General features: G+C 35.2%; 1 protein-coding gene across 1 annotated transcript in view; it reads left to right on the top strand.

Annotated features, from left to right (window-relative positions):
• LAMA2 (laminin subunit alpha 2) overlaps positions 1–19533 on the top strand; it is a 647398-nt gene that overhangs the window by 489837 nt on the left and 138028 nt on the right. Inside the window, exon 35 of the mRNA XM_056126014.1 lies at positions 10697–10808. Within this exon, the coding sequence (XP_055981989.1) occupies positions 10697–10808 (112 nt within the window). The remainder of the gene's footprint in view (positions 1–10696; positions 10809–19533) is intronic.

Raw genomic sequence — 19533 nt, 5'->3', positions numbered from 1 at the left:
AATTGATGGTGCAAAAATAAGTTTGGTATACTTAGGGAATATCAAGAACATTCTCTAAAAAGACCAGAATTCACAGCATATTTTGAAAACTATTCATAGTAAAGTTTACATATATTCTGAATATCAAACACATTTTCTTTGATTATGCAAGAAAAAGAAATAAAAACTTTCTTAGACTCTCTTCATAGAATTTTTGCATTTGTATAGAATTATATTCTAAATCAGTATTCTTACACAAAGGGAGAAATCTTATTCACTGTGAAAATATAAAGCATTCAAGATATTTTTAAAAGTCACAATGTAAAGTCCATTTACCAAACTTTCTAAAGAACTGAGAGTTTTAAACTTAAGAAACTGCAAAAGTTACGGCTCTTTTTGCGGGTAGAGAATGAAGAAAACAACATAAAGTCCGCCATCTAGTGGCTGGAAAGACGTATGGACCACAAAACCGGCCTTTAAGACCCACTTTGATTATGTAAGCATTTGAAATAACAAAGAAAATAGGAGCTAGAAAGTTCTTACAAATTATATGTCCATATCTTTTTTCCTGGAAAAGCTTCTTTATAGCATGAAAGTGAAATGTATTAGCAATGGCAACACAATTCACTGAACCTAGGGAGCTGAATAAAGACCCAGTCTCCAGAATCCCATCGGGCCAGTCAGTGTGTTTTCAAACCAACCTGCTGCTGGTTTAGGAAAATTTCCACAGGGAAATCAAATGGGCTTCTGAGCACATATGCTAAACAATGACCCTGATGTTACAGCAGCAGCCAAAGACTTGCAGAATTGTATAATATCAATGCATAATGAACAGATATAACTTAATCTCTTACCAAACATAGTTAGATATTAATTAATGTGTACATTTATCTCATACTAACTGTTTATTTTGCATCTGCGGGAGAATACCACTGAATAAGTAATTTTAAGAGTATCAGAGCAGCATTAACTCACTTAAAGAACCACGGATGAATGTTTATCACGTTCATTCCACTTACAGCTCAGATGGGAGATATGAGGTGTCTCTGTTTTCATAGACCTTACATTTATGTGCATATGTGTGTTTGAGCATGTAGTTGTGTCATTATAAGAACAGCTACATTTTCAACTACATGTAAATACATAATAGCACATGAACTGAAATAGAGGAGTAGAAGTGTATCAGAGAAATGTATCTGCATTAAATAATGTAATTCTGCTAAGAATATTTTGGGGGAAATTTCATGCAACAGTTGGCAACTCATTCATTTACTCATGCATTCATTTCATTAAAATGTCTGTAGGATCTTTCATGTTCTAGGGTAGGCACAGTTTATTATGACACACACTGGGGATAATTGTTTAAGCAACCCTGACAGAATTGTCCTCATGGAGCTGATCCCTGTAATGATGTGAGACTACTGGAGACAAATACTTCACCAGGAAAGCCAGATCTTTATGAGAACTTGCTTTACAGCCTTTCATTGTTCCAGCAGTCTCTTTCATATTAAATTTGTAAAAATAGACTCTATTTTAAAGAAGTAGAAGTTACAAAATAAAACTTACTTGGAAATGTAGCCTGTATCCCTCCTGCCGCTACATATGCAAGGCCTTCCCTATCATCAGCATCCCATGGTGCTTCAGGTGTTAAAATAGATGAACCTACATTGACATGTTATTTTCACTCAAAATTCATAGTTTGCTTTAGGGTTCACTCAGTGTATATTCTGTGTTTGGAAAAAATGTTTAATGCTTTTTCTCCATCATTATAGATCATAGAGTAGTTTCACTGCTTTAAAAATTTGTCCTCCACCTGTTCAGTCTTGTCTCCCAAACACTGGCATTCACTCATCTTCTTATTATCTTTAGACTTCTGACTTTTCCAGAGTGTTAGATAGTTGAAATCATGCAGTATGTAATATTTTTTTCATATTGCCTTTTATCAATTACTGAGGATATATTTAAGGTTTTTGTTTGTTTCTTAAAAAAAATTATTAAGGAGCCATGATTTACAAAGTTACTGGTAGTTGTTTTAGACAGACAATAATTCAACATCAATCCCTCCACCAATGTTAACTTCCCCAACAGTTCTCCCAGATTCTCTCTCCAGTCTGACCCCCACCCCACCCCTGCCTGACAAGCACATTATAGTGTTTCAGTGGTTGCAGCTTAGAGTTCATATTTTTAATTCTGATTAATCTGTGTTTTGGGTATATGACTATACTCACTCTGGTATAAATCTTTCTTATAGCATCTCAGACTGAGACAGGTCTTTTTAAATTTTAGTTAGGGTTTCCTCCTTATTACTGGGTTTTCATAGTACTTTTCACACTTTGAATAGCAGTGGTCTTTTATCAGTTAAATCTTTTGCAAATATTTGTCCCTTCATTCGTCACTTGCTTTTTCATTGTCTCTAGAGTTTCTTCCATGGTGCAACTGATTTCCATTTTAATGAAATCTAGCTTATGAATTGTTTTATGATCATGCCTTTGATGTATGTAAACAATCATCACCACATTCAAAATCAGCTAGATTTTCTACAACTGCTGTAGTTTTGCATTCTGCATTTAGTATATTTTCTAATTTGAGTTTTCAGTAATATTTTAAGCAAGGTTTTATTAAAATAGTTGTAGATTCCCAGAAAAGCTACTAAGACAGGACAGTTTTCCCATTTAACAAATACTTTGTTCTAATGTTAATATTGTAGTACTGTACATCTGTCACAACTAGTATATTTATTTCTATTATCTAAAGAGGGTATTTTAGTCTAATGTATTCAGTTTTAACTCACTCCCTTTTTATTGTCCCATGATTCCACCTGAACACTATGGTTATTTAGTCAGTTTTCATAGTCTCTCTAGATTGTGACAGTTTCTTAGACATACCTTTTTTTAAAAATGTTTTTGACAGCTTTGAAAAATTCATGTATTTTTTATGATGTCCCTCAGAGGGGACTTTCTCATGATGAGAATGGAGTTGTAAGATTTTTTTTTGAGTAAGACTTAGTGGAAAAGTACCTTTTAAAAAATCATATCCCATTAAGAAACCAGACAATCAACATGTCTCATTGTTTTTGATATTGGCCTTGATCACTCAGATGAAATAGCATTTGCCAGATGGCTCCACAGGAAAGTTATAGTTCTTCCTTTTTACATGCTCCAATACTATTTTCCTCTGTCCATTTGTTAGATTTTGCAATATGATAAAAATAAACACAAATATGCAGAGAGTTTCAGCGGGTAAGGCACTCACCCTATATGTGGCTGATCTAGGTTTGGTCCCTGGCACCATAAATGTTCCCCTAAGCCCCTCTGAGTGACCCCTGAGCGCAGAGCCAGGATTAATACCAATGTATAGGTAGATTTGTCCCCCAAACAAAGAAACAGACAAAAATTAACCTACTGGGCAAGAGAAATGGTATAACAGATTAGTTGCTTGCCTTGCATGCTCCGGACCCAGGTTTGGTCCCTAACACCCCATATAATCTCTAAGCTCTATCCAAAGTGATCCCTGAGCACAGAGCTAGAAGTCAGCCCTAGAATTGCTGAAAAATAAATATAAAAACAATAGATGAAAACAAAAGATGAAAACAAAAATGATGAAAATTAAATAAACATAAAACCTGCTAAAGCCCAACATTTCTATAATTGGAGTCAGACTGTGAAAAGTTAATCCCCACTGATTATTAACTTTATCCCTCCTACAATTATAATTGGAAATATAACCATTGTGAAGACCTCCGGATATTCAGGTAAACACAGTTCTGCGGTGGTCAGTTACATGATAGTCTAATGCATTTTAGTCAAACTGAAATAAATGGAATGTAGCAAAGGACTAATGGCATAAATGATTGAAATATTCAGTAGTATCAGGCAAAGATCCCTGCATCTCCCACTCATGCCCATGAACGGAAAAGCACATGGGAACAGACTGAAAAGTACAGCAACTATTGATGTTCATAACTACATTGGAGGAGATAATGCTTTAAGGACTAGAACTGCAGAGTGGAATTACCTGGTGCAAAGTACCACCGGCAAAGGTTGAGATATTACTCTGAGCTGCAGGATGGGATATGGCACGTTCCAAGGAGTTCTAAATGACTCTGATGTCAACTGATGTGAATCTGATGTCAACTGAGATGGAGAATTCCTATGAAAAGATTTACCTGTTGGAGATCTCTCTATCTCTATCTCTATGTCTATCTCTATCTCTCTCTTTCTCTTTCCCCTCTTTGTCTCTCTTCCTTCCCTCTCTCTCTCTTCTGTTCTTTCTCTCTCCTCTCCCCTCCCTCTACCATCTCCTCTCTCCCTCTCCTCTCCCCACCACTCTGTCTGTACCCTCTCTCTCCATTCTCTTCACTCTCCTTCTCTCTCTCTCTCTCTCTCTCTCTCTCTCTCTCTCTCTCTCATTATTGGTAAATCCAGTTTTTTTGTTTTGTTCTGGAGCCACACCCAGCAGTGCTCTAGGGTTCCTCTGAGCTCTCCACTCAGGAGTTACCTTTTTTCTCTGTTTTGCGATGTGATAAAAATTTTTCTAATCTGTTAAAACATTTGGCAAGTTTTTTGCCTGCATAACTGGTGGGAGAGCTTTACTCTTTCTTTTAAGTACATATATTTTTGTGCTCTTTTTTTGATGAATAAATCAAGTTTCCAAATAATCATTTGTAAAGAGAATAATATTTCTCCTCCATTATGGGATCTCGGAGAGCCCGGCAAGCTACCGAGAGTATTCGATATGCCAGACACAGTAACAACAAAGTCTCCAATGGAGACATTACTGGGCCCGCTCGAGCAAATCGATGATCAACGGGAGGGACTTTACTTTTTACTATTATGGGATTTAAAATTTTTTAGCTGATATTCTGCTTTATCCCAACACAGAGATTTTTCATGTTTCCTTTAGTTTCTAGTGCAAAGAATATTTGATATTTTGTTAAGATCTGTTAATTCTAATTTACCTTTCAAATCTCAGCACATAAAACATGCCTTACGAGAGCCTTCTGAGCCCTTCTGACGTGATGAAATTCATCGTACAACTAATACTACTATGTTTTCTCTTTATATATTTATTCACATGATCATTAGTCAAATACCTCTCTGCAGAACCAGAGTGTAAGTTCTTTAAGGGTAGAAAATTTTTTTTCTCACTATAGATTATTAATAGTGTACTCATCATCACTGTTCAAATGTGTTTAGTTAATTGTGAAGCGTTTAATAGCATTTTAACAACCAGATGAAAGGTGAAGAAACTCAAAAGAGCCTATTTATTTGAAATGTGCTAAAATTAAGCACGAGTTTATTTACAATGGTATTCAGTTGTATATTTTGCTTTATTTGATAAACATTTGCTAAATGTTTATTTCTGTAAGGAGAAAATACAAAACAATTGACGAAACTCTATAATAAAGTATTATCAAATTTAAATTGGTTTGTATTCTTTAACTGGCTAATGAAAATCAAATTAAGATAAAGTAATACCAGAATAATAAAAGTATTTTTAAATGTATGCATTGACAATACTTTTTAACAATGGTTGATTTATATTTTTTAGTGTTTGAGTGCCAATGAAGTTTCACAGATACATGCTAGTACATTTTTTTAAATGAAAAAATATATATAGTATACCAAAAAAGCATACATTATTTTTGTTTGGAGCTTTCCAAAATGACTGCTGAAATATTTAGGATAGAATTCCACATGATGCCATAGGGTCAGTTGTTGCTCCTGACTCTTTCTTTGCGTGTTGTGTGTCCTAATATCTTTCCCAAGGACCACTTCAGTGCTTAGATACAGTTTATATCTGAAGATGAACCTTGAAACTAGCATAAATAATTTTTTAGGTCTGAAATTTAATTTCAACAAAAAGCAGATACAAAGACGGGAGGTATGTGAGCAATGTTGTCTATTCAGTAGTTTTAGTGGCTCCATTAGATTTGCTTTTAACATAGAGAAAGTTGAAAATAAAAGACAGTAGAAATATCCAACAAAGAAAATTATGTGCAGATTTCAAGAGGAACAGTGAGAACTGCTTGAGCAAAAGCAAGTGAGTAACAGCAACATTGTTCAGGAGTAAATTAACTGTGCCTAATGGTAATGCATGCTGCCTAGATAGAAATACTTTTATTTTTTAAAAGGGAAAATAAAAGAAAAAATCAATACTTGAGTGAACTTGAATCTAAGTAACTGGTAATCAGAAGTAAGAGAGATACATATAAATTAGGGTATTGGGAATTGTTTATAAGGACAGACTGAAAAGACTGCAGAACAGAGAAAAGAGTATCCAAAAATAAAAAAACCCAAGATGATGAATAAAAGAAAGTTTATGCAACATATTAGGATAAATGAAAAGACTTTTCTAGTGGATACCCGAAGTAAAATGGTAAGAGAGAAGATGGCTAAGCATGGACATGCAATTTCATAGACAGAAGAGTCTGCTCAAATCAGACCCATGGTTCCTACCAAGCAGTAGTTAGCACTCATATGGAGTTCTATCTACTGCTGGTCCTGATGAGAGAGATTTTGTGGGTTTTGCGCTCACAGTGATATCACTATCACCACTTTCCTTAGCTGAGAATGCATCCGTTTATAAATAAGTTTATATGAATCGCGCAGGAATGATTTGGACAAGGATAGCTTTTGAATTTAATTGCAGGAATAAAGCAAGAATTTAGAGAGGTTAATGGGACCTCTTCGCTCAGTAGTAGTGAGGGGCTAGACACGGCTGGGTGCTCATGAGTCACTCCTGGTGGTGCTCAGGGGAACACTGTGTGGTGTTGAGGATGAAACCAGGGCAGACCTTATTCCCTGTGTTCTCTCTCGAGTCCAAGGATATGTTATTATTTTTAAAAATATCAATCTAGGAAACAGCTGAGCAAACTATGCTATTCATCTTGTAGAGTGCTAATATTTTAAGTTCAATGCCTTTTGACACCAGGAAGCTCACACCCCTCCCTCTTCTCTGTAGAGAAAGAAAGTCACCTTTCGTGTGCACTGTGATGGCCCTGAAGAGTTCTTTTGATCCCTGATCTTTATTCCCTCCAGCATGTTACTTAGAGTTTAGTGATCATAGGCCCACTTTAAATATCATGGAGCTCGTAACAAAAACCCAGTGTTGTTTAGACTGAAGGGTCTCAGATCTGGCTATTCTCCTAGCACTCATCTCAAGCTCTTGAGCAGTTTCCTATGAGAGTAAAAACTGCCCAGAAAACTACCCAGCTTTCTACATTTGCTGGCAACTATAGCACCAGGCATATGGCCACTTTGAATGGTATCAGGAAGGCATATGGAGAGAGATTTGTTTCCTCCAACAGGCTTTAGAAGATAAAGTTGGTTTGATTATAATTGTAGCTGCCAATCATCCAACATCTTTGACTCCTGAAATTTGCCAGCACTATGCTTGGCTCTCTGCAGACTTTTAAAAAATAATCAAAAAGACATAGCCCCAGTTCCCAAGCGAGAGATAAGTTCAGTATGGAAAAATACTTAACAAAGCAATTACCTACTTTTCTGATCAACGTTGATAGTGATAGTTGTTTTTGAAAGTCTAAGAATACAGAATGTACTGAAATGGTTCACAGAGACTTTGGATGAGATCTGAATCTTGAAGCTTGCATGTATTTATTTTGGATAAGTGGTAGAGAGTTAGGAACAAAAGTATGAACAGAAGCTTTTACTGGGAATGCTCAAAGAAAGGTAGGTCATCAGGATAGATGGTAATACTGATAGCAAGATTAATTGGTAAAATGCTCTTGAGTTATGCAATATCTACATATGCTGTTGGTATCGTACTATGAACTGGCTTTAAACTGACGAGCAAATTAAACCAAATTTCTGCCCTCATATCTTTTAGTTGGAGGGCACACGATAAGTACATAGTGTGACTACAAATAAGTGATTCTGTTATGCCTGGTGCTATGAAGGAAAGAATCTGCTGCAGTGAAATAGAAACCTAAATAAGTACCTCAAGAATGAGCACACCAAGAGGAGATAATGTTTTGAACAAAACCTGATAGATGGGTCAAGGAGATGGCTCAGCAGACTAGAGCACAGGCTTTCCCTGCAGAAGCTCTGGTGAAATCCCTGCTGCCACATGGTCCCAAGCACCACTGACAGCAATCTCCAAGCCTTGAGCCAAAAGAAGCCCCAGAATATTACTAGGTACAAAACAAAGTCCACACAGAAAACTGGTGGATGATATGTGAAAATGAATCACTGAACATGCTGATGAGAAACTCATTCCAAAATCACTGTATTACTGTATCACTGTCATCTCGTTGTTCAGCAATTTGCTCGAGTGGGCACCAGTAATGTCTCCATTCATCCCAGCTCTGAGATTTTAGCAGCCTCTCCTTACTCATCCTTCCCAATGGTGCCGTATTGAAGGCTCTTTCAGAGTCAGGGGATTGAGACCCCTTATTGTTACTGTTTTGGGCATATAGAATATGCCACGGGGAGCTTGCCAGGCTCTGCCGTGTGGGCAAGATACTCTCAGTAGTAGAGGAATATGAGAATATGAGACGGTCTTAAGAAGGAAGAGTTTGTCATATTTTATTCACTTTTAAAGAAACCAAAGAGACTGGTTGCACAGGATTTGGGTGATAGCCTTTTAAAAATTGTTTCTTATCATTAGATGTATATATTTTTGATGCTTTAATAGTGAAGTATGCTTATTGGTACTGAGAGTAAATGTTCTTAATAATTACTCTTACACATTACTACATAGAATAATTAGGTAAGTAGAAGTCAGGGCAATAATACTATTTTGATCATTTAGAATATTAAAGAGACAGTGTATCAGTTTACATTTATTTTTTAATTAGATACTTCAACTATTAAGAGGAAATAATGATAGTGTGATAGTTATGTAAATTATCATCTTATAGATAAAATATTTATAAAGCAAAAAAAGATAAGCTCAAATTACTATGTGTATTTTTCTGTAATAAGAGACTACTGGTGTTGATCATATATTAATTATTAACATCTTAGTCAACTGGCCTTGATAATTTAAGATCACCCTTTTTCTATATCAGGGAAGAGAAGTATGTGTATTCATTCTCATCATTAATCATTCTCAAATGATTGTGTATATGTATGTGTGTGTGTATATGTCTATGATTTTCATGAAAGATGTCCAGGTTCAATTCCTGGTAATACATGCTCCCCTGATAACCACTGAAGTGACCCTGGGACACAGTACTGGGATTAACCCCCAACCAGTGCTTGATATGGACCAAAATATAAAAACAAGATCCATAAATAAATATATTTCATGTGTGTGTCATATGTATGTGTAAAAAGTTACAAATCAAATCTGTACTTCAATTCTAAAGGTAAAAGAAACTCATTTATTAATAATTCATAGCATTTAGCACATTTATCAGTATTCTCCAAATTATCACATATGCATGCTTAAAACTATAGAAATGTTAAGATTTTCAATGGTTGTCTATCTTTCTATTCTTCTATTTTTGATAATACTTGAAGATGGAAAAATTAGATGATAATAGTGGACCTTTTATCTACTTTTAACAAAACCCTGAATTTTTCATGAATAAAATTTCTTACTGTTCCAGGAAATTACAAAGTTTAATACAATTCCTATAGCATATCTTATCATGGTCTCTGATGGACAGCAGTTTAGTCTATTTTGAGTTCAACTTAAAATTCACTTTGTAAAATAAATTTGATTCTCTGGGAGTGTCTAGAATACAGGCACTTTGGTAGGAGATTGTAGAGTGTGAACACTCTGCCAACTTGGAACATACTCAAATTATACTGAGGCAGTTTATGATTCCCTCATTCATTATCTAAAGTTAAATTATCTCTATCCTTTTAAGAAAAAAGTAGTCATAATTTTAGTATACGTACATATGCATAGGAAAATGAAATGGAAACCTATTTCAAGGTACTCTAAATTCAATAGGATATTGTAAGAAACTTTTGCTGTTATACATGCTTATTAAGTTTGGCAGAATATACATTTGTATATTTTATTATATATACACATAAACTGTGAAATGGGGTCTATTGTGTAGAATGGAATTTGCAGTATTAATGAAAAATCTTTGGAGACAAGGCCCTTTGGGGGGTTTTTGTTTTACTTTGTGGACAATGATGTATGGTTCTAAGTCACATGGAAACAAGCGTTTATTCTCCTTGAACGTTTTCCTGGCATTTTAGAGCATGGTAAAACAAGCATTTACTCCTCAGGAACTGGGCATCTCTCCCTCTTTGTCTCTTTAATTAACATATTGATTTAAATGAAATCTATAGGATCAAACTTATTGAGACAAATGGCCTGTGCCTCCTTCATGAGATCGTTGCCATGGTCCAAACTCTTTTAGTAAATAAAATATGAAGGAAACTGCAACATGTGGAGGCTGAGGAATCCATTAAGGACTTTTGGCAATAGTAGCTTCAAGATATTTTTAAAATGTGTTTTATTGCTTCTCCTGTGCCATTTTATATAACCTGGCAGGGAGGGGGTGCTTAAAAAGACCAAACGTAGACCTCTGATTTCCATTTAATGAAAGAAGTAATAAAGTTTAATTGTATACTAGAGCATAGGGCATCATTTCCAGTACAGCTGATCAATAATTCATCGATTGCCTTTGGCCCAAAGTAATATTTGAAAGAAATTATAGGCAGTGGGAGCTTATCTAGTGGTAGCTTTGTCATTGCTATTAATTATGATTTTCCTGATTTGGGATAATTAGGCTACCAAAGTGACGGCAGATGGCGAGCAAACTGGACAGGATGCTGAGAGGAGCAACACAAGAGCAAATGCTCTAGGAGAATTCATTAAGGAGCTTATTCGGGATGCAGAAGGTAATATAAAAGTTACATTTTAATCATTTTCTTTTCTCCCAGAGGAAAAATATAAAAAGGAATTGCCCAGTACTGAGATTCCTTTAGTAGGAGATAACATTTCCAAGTTTGAGGGTTGGATTTTAAAATATATTTTGGTCAAGATAGTCAAGGATATATCTACTGAGAATCCACAATCTACAGGGTTAATTTAATGACAACGGATAGTGAATTAGTAATAAATGAGTTCACAATGTCAATAAATTGAATTATTCCTTTAGGAGTGCTCTAAATTTTGAGAATGGCCTAGTTATGATTAAATAACTGATCGGCAACATGCTTTACTTTGCATTCAAACAAATGTAAATTTTTTAAAGTCGATTTGTCTTTCTGCTCAGCAATTACAATTTTACTTTAATTTCTCAAAATGGATTTAATAATAATTGTTACCAGTTTTTAAGAAATATTGGTTGCTTGGAATTTAGGCTCGATACCTTACCAGAAACTACACTTCATTGAATATACAATTCTTTGGGAGTTAGTTCTTGACACCTTTACATACAATTGAGAATCAATGTGGAGGCAATTGTTTTGTGCCAAAAATAAATAAGTAAATAAAATATTAAAGAAATGAAAATTCACATTAACTCTTAAATTACATTATTATAATAAACATCCAGGTACAGTTAGAAATAAAAAAATACTTCATTTTGCTTTAGAAAGTAAAGAAATTTTTATTGCTTTAAAATGTTATATATTTTAGATATTTTACTTTATAATACCAGCAAGTAAAACAGAACAAGAAATAAACTTTAAGGTGGATCCTGAGATATGATTATTAAGAATCACCAGTCAAAATTTACAAACTCTCAAACATTCTCCCATTCTCCCACAAAAAAGCAACAAAGTTTGCGTCTGAGGATCCATCTGAGGCAAAATATGTCAGAATCTTAAACAGAAGTTATAGTATCAGAATAATTTCAGTTGACTCAATCTACTGCTTGATGAAATTTTTCTGATTTCTCATTTTATTTTCCATTAATGCTAATTGAAACTGTCCACCCCTACCCACCAAATTCCCACTACAGGTAGAACATTTTCCCCCTCTATCTGGATCCCTGAAAGAACTAGTCCAGGAAATTTTATTTTCTCCTTAATCTCACTTAAGAACTAGGTGTTTTTAATCAGATAGTTACAAAAGAATAAATGCTGAGGGTAGGGGTTGTTACTCAACAGCTAAAGTTCACATCTTCCATTCATGAGACCTAGCACTACAAATATATATATATATACATATATATATCTGTATATGTATACATACACACATATATGTACATAAATATAACATTTGTATGAATATACAATATACTATACTTATTTTCACTGGACTCAGCTTCAAGCCTGCTTGCTTTCTTCTCTACATTGCACCCTCATTTTCTGTTTTGTACAACACAAAAAGGAAAATGTCTCTTGCCAAGGTCAGAATAGAAATGATATTTAGCCCAGTTTTTTCTCACCACCCACAGTCTTTTGTTTGGTTTTGAGGTCACAGCCATCAATACTAAGTTCTTAATCCTGGCTCTGCAGTCAGGGATCACTCCTGGAAGGGCTTGTGGGAACCATATGGGTTGCCAGGAATTTAACCTGGGCTGGCATGTGCAAAGCAGATGTCCTACCCAATGTCTATTACTCCAGCCCTACAACCTACAGTCTTTCAGAGAAAAGGGGTATGTCACTAGAGGTCTCTTCCATTTCCTAAATTGTGCCTCAGTCTTAGCTGTGGCTATTCAAATGGGACAGTCTTCTATTTCACAAGGAGTATTTATGTCATATCTGTGATACTAAAATAATTATAAATGTTATCTTTTTCTGGTCAATTCAAGCATAAGTGATGACCAGAGCCATTAAAAAATAAAAGCATAAAATTATATATAATTTAAAGGTGATTACATAAGCAGTCAAATAAATCTTGTCTAAGATTTATATATATATATATACTAAAATCTTATCGGGTTAAAGAATTAAAGACAAAGGAGAGAAAGCTCATCAAAACTTTAAATTGATAATACCATAAATTCATATACTTCTTTTTTCTCTCCAAATTATAATTAGGAATAATATTAGTATTCTTAGGTTTTATTACTGATAATATAATTCCATATTAAAGTAAATGCTTCAGTCTGAATTTGCCTATTTCAGTTAATTTTTAGAAATATGCAGCACATTATTCATCCTCTTTCCCTTGTCAATCAAGTCATATTCTAACATAATAAAAGATAACCAACTTCTATTAATCATGAAAATTCTTATCTCACTATAATTTTTAAAGTTTACTGTTCTATGGTTCTTTATTGGATTAAGAGTAAGCTACTTTCATGCACTATTAGAATTAATGATGACCATTAATAAATAAACCTATTAGTGTTTGTCATGACATGTAATAGGACTAAGTGCTAATATTTTTCTTTCCTGTTTTTAAGTCGTAGTAGTATTTTCTATTCTTAATAAACATACTCAACAGAAATAATATTTTTAGTATAGAAATCAATATTAGTTTGCTTAAGGAATGACCTTATTTGTAATTTAAGGATTCTTCTTTCATGTTCCCACTTTGATCTTCTTATACCTTGACTACTAAAATGCTTATAATATGTTTTTGGATCCACTGCACTGAACTTCTGATAGGTCTTTTTGTATAATAATGCTTTTCCTAATTTGCATTCACTTTAGCACAGCGGGTAGGGCGTTCGCCTTACACGCGGCCAACATGGCCGACCCGAGTTCGATTCCTCTGCCCCTCTCGGAGAGCCCGGCAAGCTACCGAGAGTATTTGATATGCCAGACACAGTAACAACAAATCTCCAATGGAGACGTTACTGGGCCCGATCGAGCAAATCGACAATCAACTGGAGGGCCTTTACCTTTACCTTTACCTTTTATCTTTACTTCTATAGTATCTTAATTTAAAGAAAGCTTAAAGGCATTTTAAAGTCCTCTGAAATTATATAGAAAATAATTAATTTATATATTTAGATGCAATAATTTTTTATGTTATGAAAAACAAGGGGCTGGAAGGATAGCCCAGCGTGTAGGGCATTTGCCTTGTACACAGCCAACATGGCCGACCTGAGTTCGATTCCTCCGCCCCTCTCAGAGAGCCGGCAAGCTACCGAGAGTATCTTGCAAGCTACTGAGAGTATCTCGCCCGCACAGCAGAGCCTGGCAAGCTACCCGTGATGTATTCAATATGCCAAACACAGTAACAACAAAGTCTCCAATGGAGACGTTACTGGGCCCGCTTGAGCAAATCGATGAACAACTGGAGGACATTGACAGGATAGTGATGAAAAACAAAAAGAAATGATATGCTATATCTTTGTATAGGAGGCTGAAGGATACATCATGTTTAGTTTTTAAAACTTGGAGATTTTTTAAAATGCAATATGTAATTATGAACATATTTATGCCACTAAATTAGAGGACCTGGAAGAAGCAAACAAATATTTAGAGTAATGTGACCTCCTAAAACTCATTCAGGTAAAAGTAGGAAACTTGAACATTCCAATTACAAACTTGGAAACTGAAAAATAATTTCTCCAAATACAAACAACTATGTATCCAGATGATTTTAGTATCAGTTTTTCCAAATATTTAAAAATGGTCATGCTAAGTGAAATGAATCAGGAAGAGAGAGGGACAGACATAGAAAGTCTGCATTCATCTGGGGAACATAGCACTGCACTGTCCTCCCATTGTTCATCGATTTTCTCGAGCGGGCCCAGTAACGTCTCCAACATGAGATTTGTTGTGTTACTGTGTTTGGCATACCGAACATGTCACGGGGAGCTTGCCATGCTTTGCCGTGTGGGCAAGATACTCTCGGTAGCTTGCCGGACTCTCCGAGAGAGGCGGAGGAATTGAACCCAGGTCGCCTGGGTTGGCTGCATACAAGGCAAATGCCCTACCACTGTGCTATCGCTCCAGTCCTGGGAACATAAAGTAACAAAATAGGAGACTAACACCCAGGAATAGCCGAGATAAGTACCAGGAGGTTCAATGGCTTGGAGGCCAGCCACACATGCTAGGGGAAAAGGCAGCTCAGATATAGAAAAGAGCACAAGTAAAGGGTGTTGGGAGGTGCATGCTGAAAGTAGACTATAGATTGAACATGATTGCCACTTAATGCCTCTTTTGCAAACCACAGCACTCAAAAGGAGAGAGAGAACAAAAGGGAATGCCTTGCCACAGAGGCAGGGTGGGATGGGGGTGAGGGGGGTGGGAGGGATACTGGGATCAGTGGTAGTGGAAAATGGGCACTGGTGGAGGGATGGGTACTTGAACATTGTATAATTGAAACCCAAGCACAAAAATTTGTAAGTCTACAACTGTACCTCATGGTGTTTCACTAATAAAAATTTTTAAAAAAGAAAAATGACCTATTTCCTATCCTCCTTAAGTTCTTCTTCGAAATCAAAGTACCAGGAGTCCTTCCAGTTTATATTATATATTACCCTATAACCAAATGCATACAGACATATCACAAAAATGAGAACTACAACATCCCTTATGAAAATAGATGCAGAAATAATCAACAAAATCTTAGCAAACAGAATTCAACAACAAAAACCTGAAATATCATGATATAAAAGGATTCCAAGAGTGTAAGGATGAACTAATATATGAAAATAAATTAATATTAGAATAAAAGAAAAGATAAAATAATATGTTCACATAAATAATTACAGAAAATGGTTTGGACAAAATTCAACATCTGTTTTCAATTTTTAAAAAGCTACTCAACATAGTGATAAGAGTATATCTTAATATAATAGAGATTGTTTACAGAACAAAACACAGCTAACATCATACTCTGATCAAAAACTGAAAATATTTCTTCTAAGTTCAGGTACAAGGAAAAAGTGTTTTATCTCATCACTGTTATTCAACGTAACATTAATACTAAATTTTAGCTACAGCAATTTAGTCAAGAATAATTAATAAGAAATATACGGACTGGAAAGAAAAGGTAAGATTATCAATATTTACCCATGACAGTAATATAAACAGAAAACCCTAACGACTACAGTTGGATAATTATTATAAACAAGAAGCCAATACAGTTCAATAGGAAAGTAAAAAGAAAAACACAAATAATATATTGTATTTATATATGCAGATAATAAATAGAAGAAAAACAATGGAAAATCATGCCTTTTATTATTGCTCAAAAAAAGGAACAAATATCAAGTAGCAAAAAAGGAGCAAATATTATCTTAGAGAAAGAGAAGGGCATACATAACAAATTTATATGAGGAGCAATAGATGCCAAAAGAAAAGAAATATTCCATGTTCATGGATTTGAAGAATTAACATTGCTACTGAGTTGATGGTGATGCTGAAATTTCTGTTAGTTAAGCTACATTCAAGTGTGAGCCACTAGTGGTACATGTGGACATCAATATGTTAAAATGACCATCCAAGCCAAGTATAAAGGTAAAGGTAAAGGCCCTCCCGTTGATCGTCGATTTGCTCGAGCGGGCCCAGTAACGTCTCCATTGGAGACTTTGTTGTTACTGTGTCTGGCATATCGAATACTCTCGGTAGCTTGCCGGGCTCTCCGAGAGGGGCGGAGGAATCGAACTCGGGTCGGCCATGTTGGCCGCTTGTAAGGCGAACACTCTACCCGCTGTGCTATCGCTCCAGCCCATATAATTTATGTTTAATAAAATCTCTATCAAATATTCAATGAAATTCTTAGAACATAAAACAAATATTACTGAAATTCATGTGAAACTACTAAACTATCCAATTGGACAGCCCAAGCAATAATGAGTAAAAAGAAGAGAGTAAATACAATGTTTCCTAACTTTAAACTTTATTACAATACTATAGTTATCAAAATAGTGTGGTAGTAGAATAAAGGCAGACACACTCTCATAGAATTCAATTTTGTATCCCAGAATTAGACCCTACAATATAGAGAAAGCTAATTTATGCCTAAAGAATCTAGGGTATACAAAAAAAGTAAAGAAAGGTATTTTAAGCAAATTTACTTGGGAAAACTGGATAGCCACATACAAAAGAATGAAATTGAATCACTCTCTTGCACCATGCCAAAGTTAATTCAAAATAGAAAAACACTGAGATGTTGGCCCACATGTTCAAAATTCATTGAAGAAAATAAAAGCAAAACACTATTATAATTATTTACATGATGTATTCATATTTTTGACTGATGTAGCAAGGAACGAAAATAACAAATGATATTATGTTAAGCTATAAAGATTCTGTCCTTCAAATAAACTAAAACAAAATTACATCATATTGAGTGCAATTGTATATATATATATACTATATTCAACAAATAGCTGATAAACAAGATATAGAAAGAACTCATGTAACTGAACCACAACATTAAGTAAACCTCATAAAAAAAATAGGGTGAAGAATTAAACAGACATTTCTCCAAGAAGACATGTAAGTGGCCAACAGATTTATATAAAAAATGGTCATTCTAATTGATTATAAGGAAAATGAAAAATTAATGAGAATACTTAAGAACAGCTTATATCAAAAATACCACAGACAATAAGCATTGGCAAGGATATATAAAACAAGTACCCCTAATCCTCTGTTTGTGAAAATATAATATGAGCATTTCTTTTTCTTTTTTTTTTCAATTTTTATTAGTGAAACACCATGAGGTACAGTTGTAGACTTACAAATTTTTGTGCTTAGGTTTCGATTATACAATGATCAAATACCCATCCCTCCACCGGTGCCCATTTCCCACCACCATGGATCCCAGTGTCCCTCCCACCCCTATCCCCTCCATCCCACCCTGCCTCTGTGGCAGGGCATTCCCTTGTGTTCTTTCTCTCCTTTTGGGTGTTGTGGTTTGCAAAAGAGGCATTGAGTGACAACCATGTTCGATCTATAGTTTGCTTTCAGCATGCTTCTCCCATCCTGGGAGGATCCTCCCAACACCCTTTATTTGGTGGTTCCTTCTCTAGCTGAGCTCCTTTTCCCCTAGCATGTGTGGCTGGCCTCCAATCCATGGAGCAAACCTCCTGTTCTAATCTTGGTCACTCTGGGGTATTAGTCTCCTATTTTGTTACTTTATGTTCCCCAGATGAATGCAATCTTTCTATGTCTATCCCTCTCTTTCTGACTCATTTTGCTTAACATGATACTTTCCATGTAGTACCATTTGTATGTAAATTTCACAACTTCATCTTTTCTAACAGCTACATAGTACTCCATTGTGTAGATGTACCAAAGTTTCTTTAACCAGTCATCCGTTCTCGGGCACTCAGGTTTTTTCCAGATTCTGGCTGTTGTAAACAGTGCTGCAATAAACAAACAAGTGCAGATGTCACTTCGACCATACTTTTTTGCCAATATGAGCATTTCTTTAAAAAAGAAAAATTAAATGTAGAACAACCATATGACCCAGCATTTATACTCTTTGGGATCTATTCCCAAAGCACACAAATATTAATTTGAAAAAAATTGTACATTCACACAAACACGCATGTAACCCTATATTCATTGCAGCACTACTCACAATATCCAAGATCTTGAAACTACCCTAGTGCCCATAGAAATATGAGTCGATAAATATGTGGTATAAATACAAAGTAGAATGTTGCTCAGGTATATGTAAGAAAAAATAAACCCTTGCCTTTTTCAAACATATAATGAATTGGGCCTGAGAAGCTTAGCAAAATAAGTGAAAGGTGAAAAGGAGAAAAGGAAATAGCATGCAATCTCACTCATACATAGTATTATTTATGGTAAATAAACAACAAAGGCTGTGGGGGTCAGGGTGGAGATAGTTCAAAAGTCTTGAATACTTGAGTTGAATGTGGAAACACTATTCTGGCAGCACCTTCTTGCCCACCAACAGCTTTGGATATAGGGTTTAGGGGTCCCTCAGCTATCTTAATTATATGCATCCATAATTCTCAAACTCTAGTTTGCATCAGAAGCTCATGGGGTGTGGGCTGAAGGTAATTATAAAAGTAGAGACTCTCCCCTCCAGGATTTATCACTTCATTAATTTGTTATAGTTCATGAAAAAAAGGCCCCAGGTTATGCTGTTGCTGGTTTGGTTTGGTCTGGCTTTTGAGACCACATTTCAGAACTACAGTATTAACTTACCACCTTCAACCATCTTGGCGGATCACATGACTCTATCTGCATTCAACCTGCCTCAGGAGCTCTGTCTATAAATATTGGAAGAGCTCTGAGAAGTATGAATCAGAAAATTTTCTCCGAGAACAGAAAAGAATTTTCAGAATTTTTTTTATGTCTAGCAAAGGTCCAAAAATTTCATCTTAAATGTAGATGATGTCTTTTGACCAACGCAAGCTCTTATTCTGGAGTTTTGTATGAGTAGTATTATAGCAATTAGGGTTGAGCAGACAAAAGTATTCCAGAAAATATCTCCCTTCAGTGCTCTTAGATTAATATTCCACAGAACACACTTCAGGGAGCTGGCAAAATAAATAAATAAATAAATGATAGAACTGTGCAAATGTTTCAATTAACCAGCTTTTCAAAGTTTTGTTTGACATAGAATTCTTATTTTTTTCAAACAAAATCTTGCCAACCTATAAAACATTGTTGACAGCACAGTTATAATTTGTAGAATACTTGAATCACCTGGACAGCCCTAAGTTTCTGAGGAGCTTAACTAAAACCCCATTTAATGCATAATAATCACACGCTGTTGATAGATGCT

This window comes from Sorex fumeus, unplaced genomic scaffold (genome assembly GCF_029834395.1).
Source record: "Sorex fumeus unplaced genomic scaffold, SorFum_2.1 ptg000061l, whole genome shotgun sequence".
Classification (NCBI taxonomy): domain Eukaryota; kingdom Metazoa; phylum Chordata; class Mammalia; order Eulipotyphla; family Soricidae; genus Sorex; species Sorex fumeus.
This window is presented reverse-complemented; position numbering and strand designations above follow the sequence as displayed.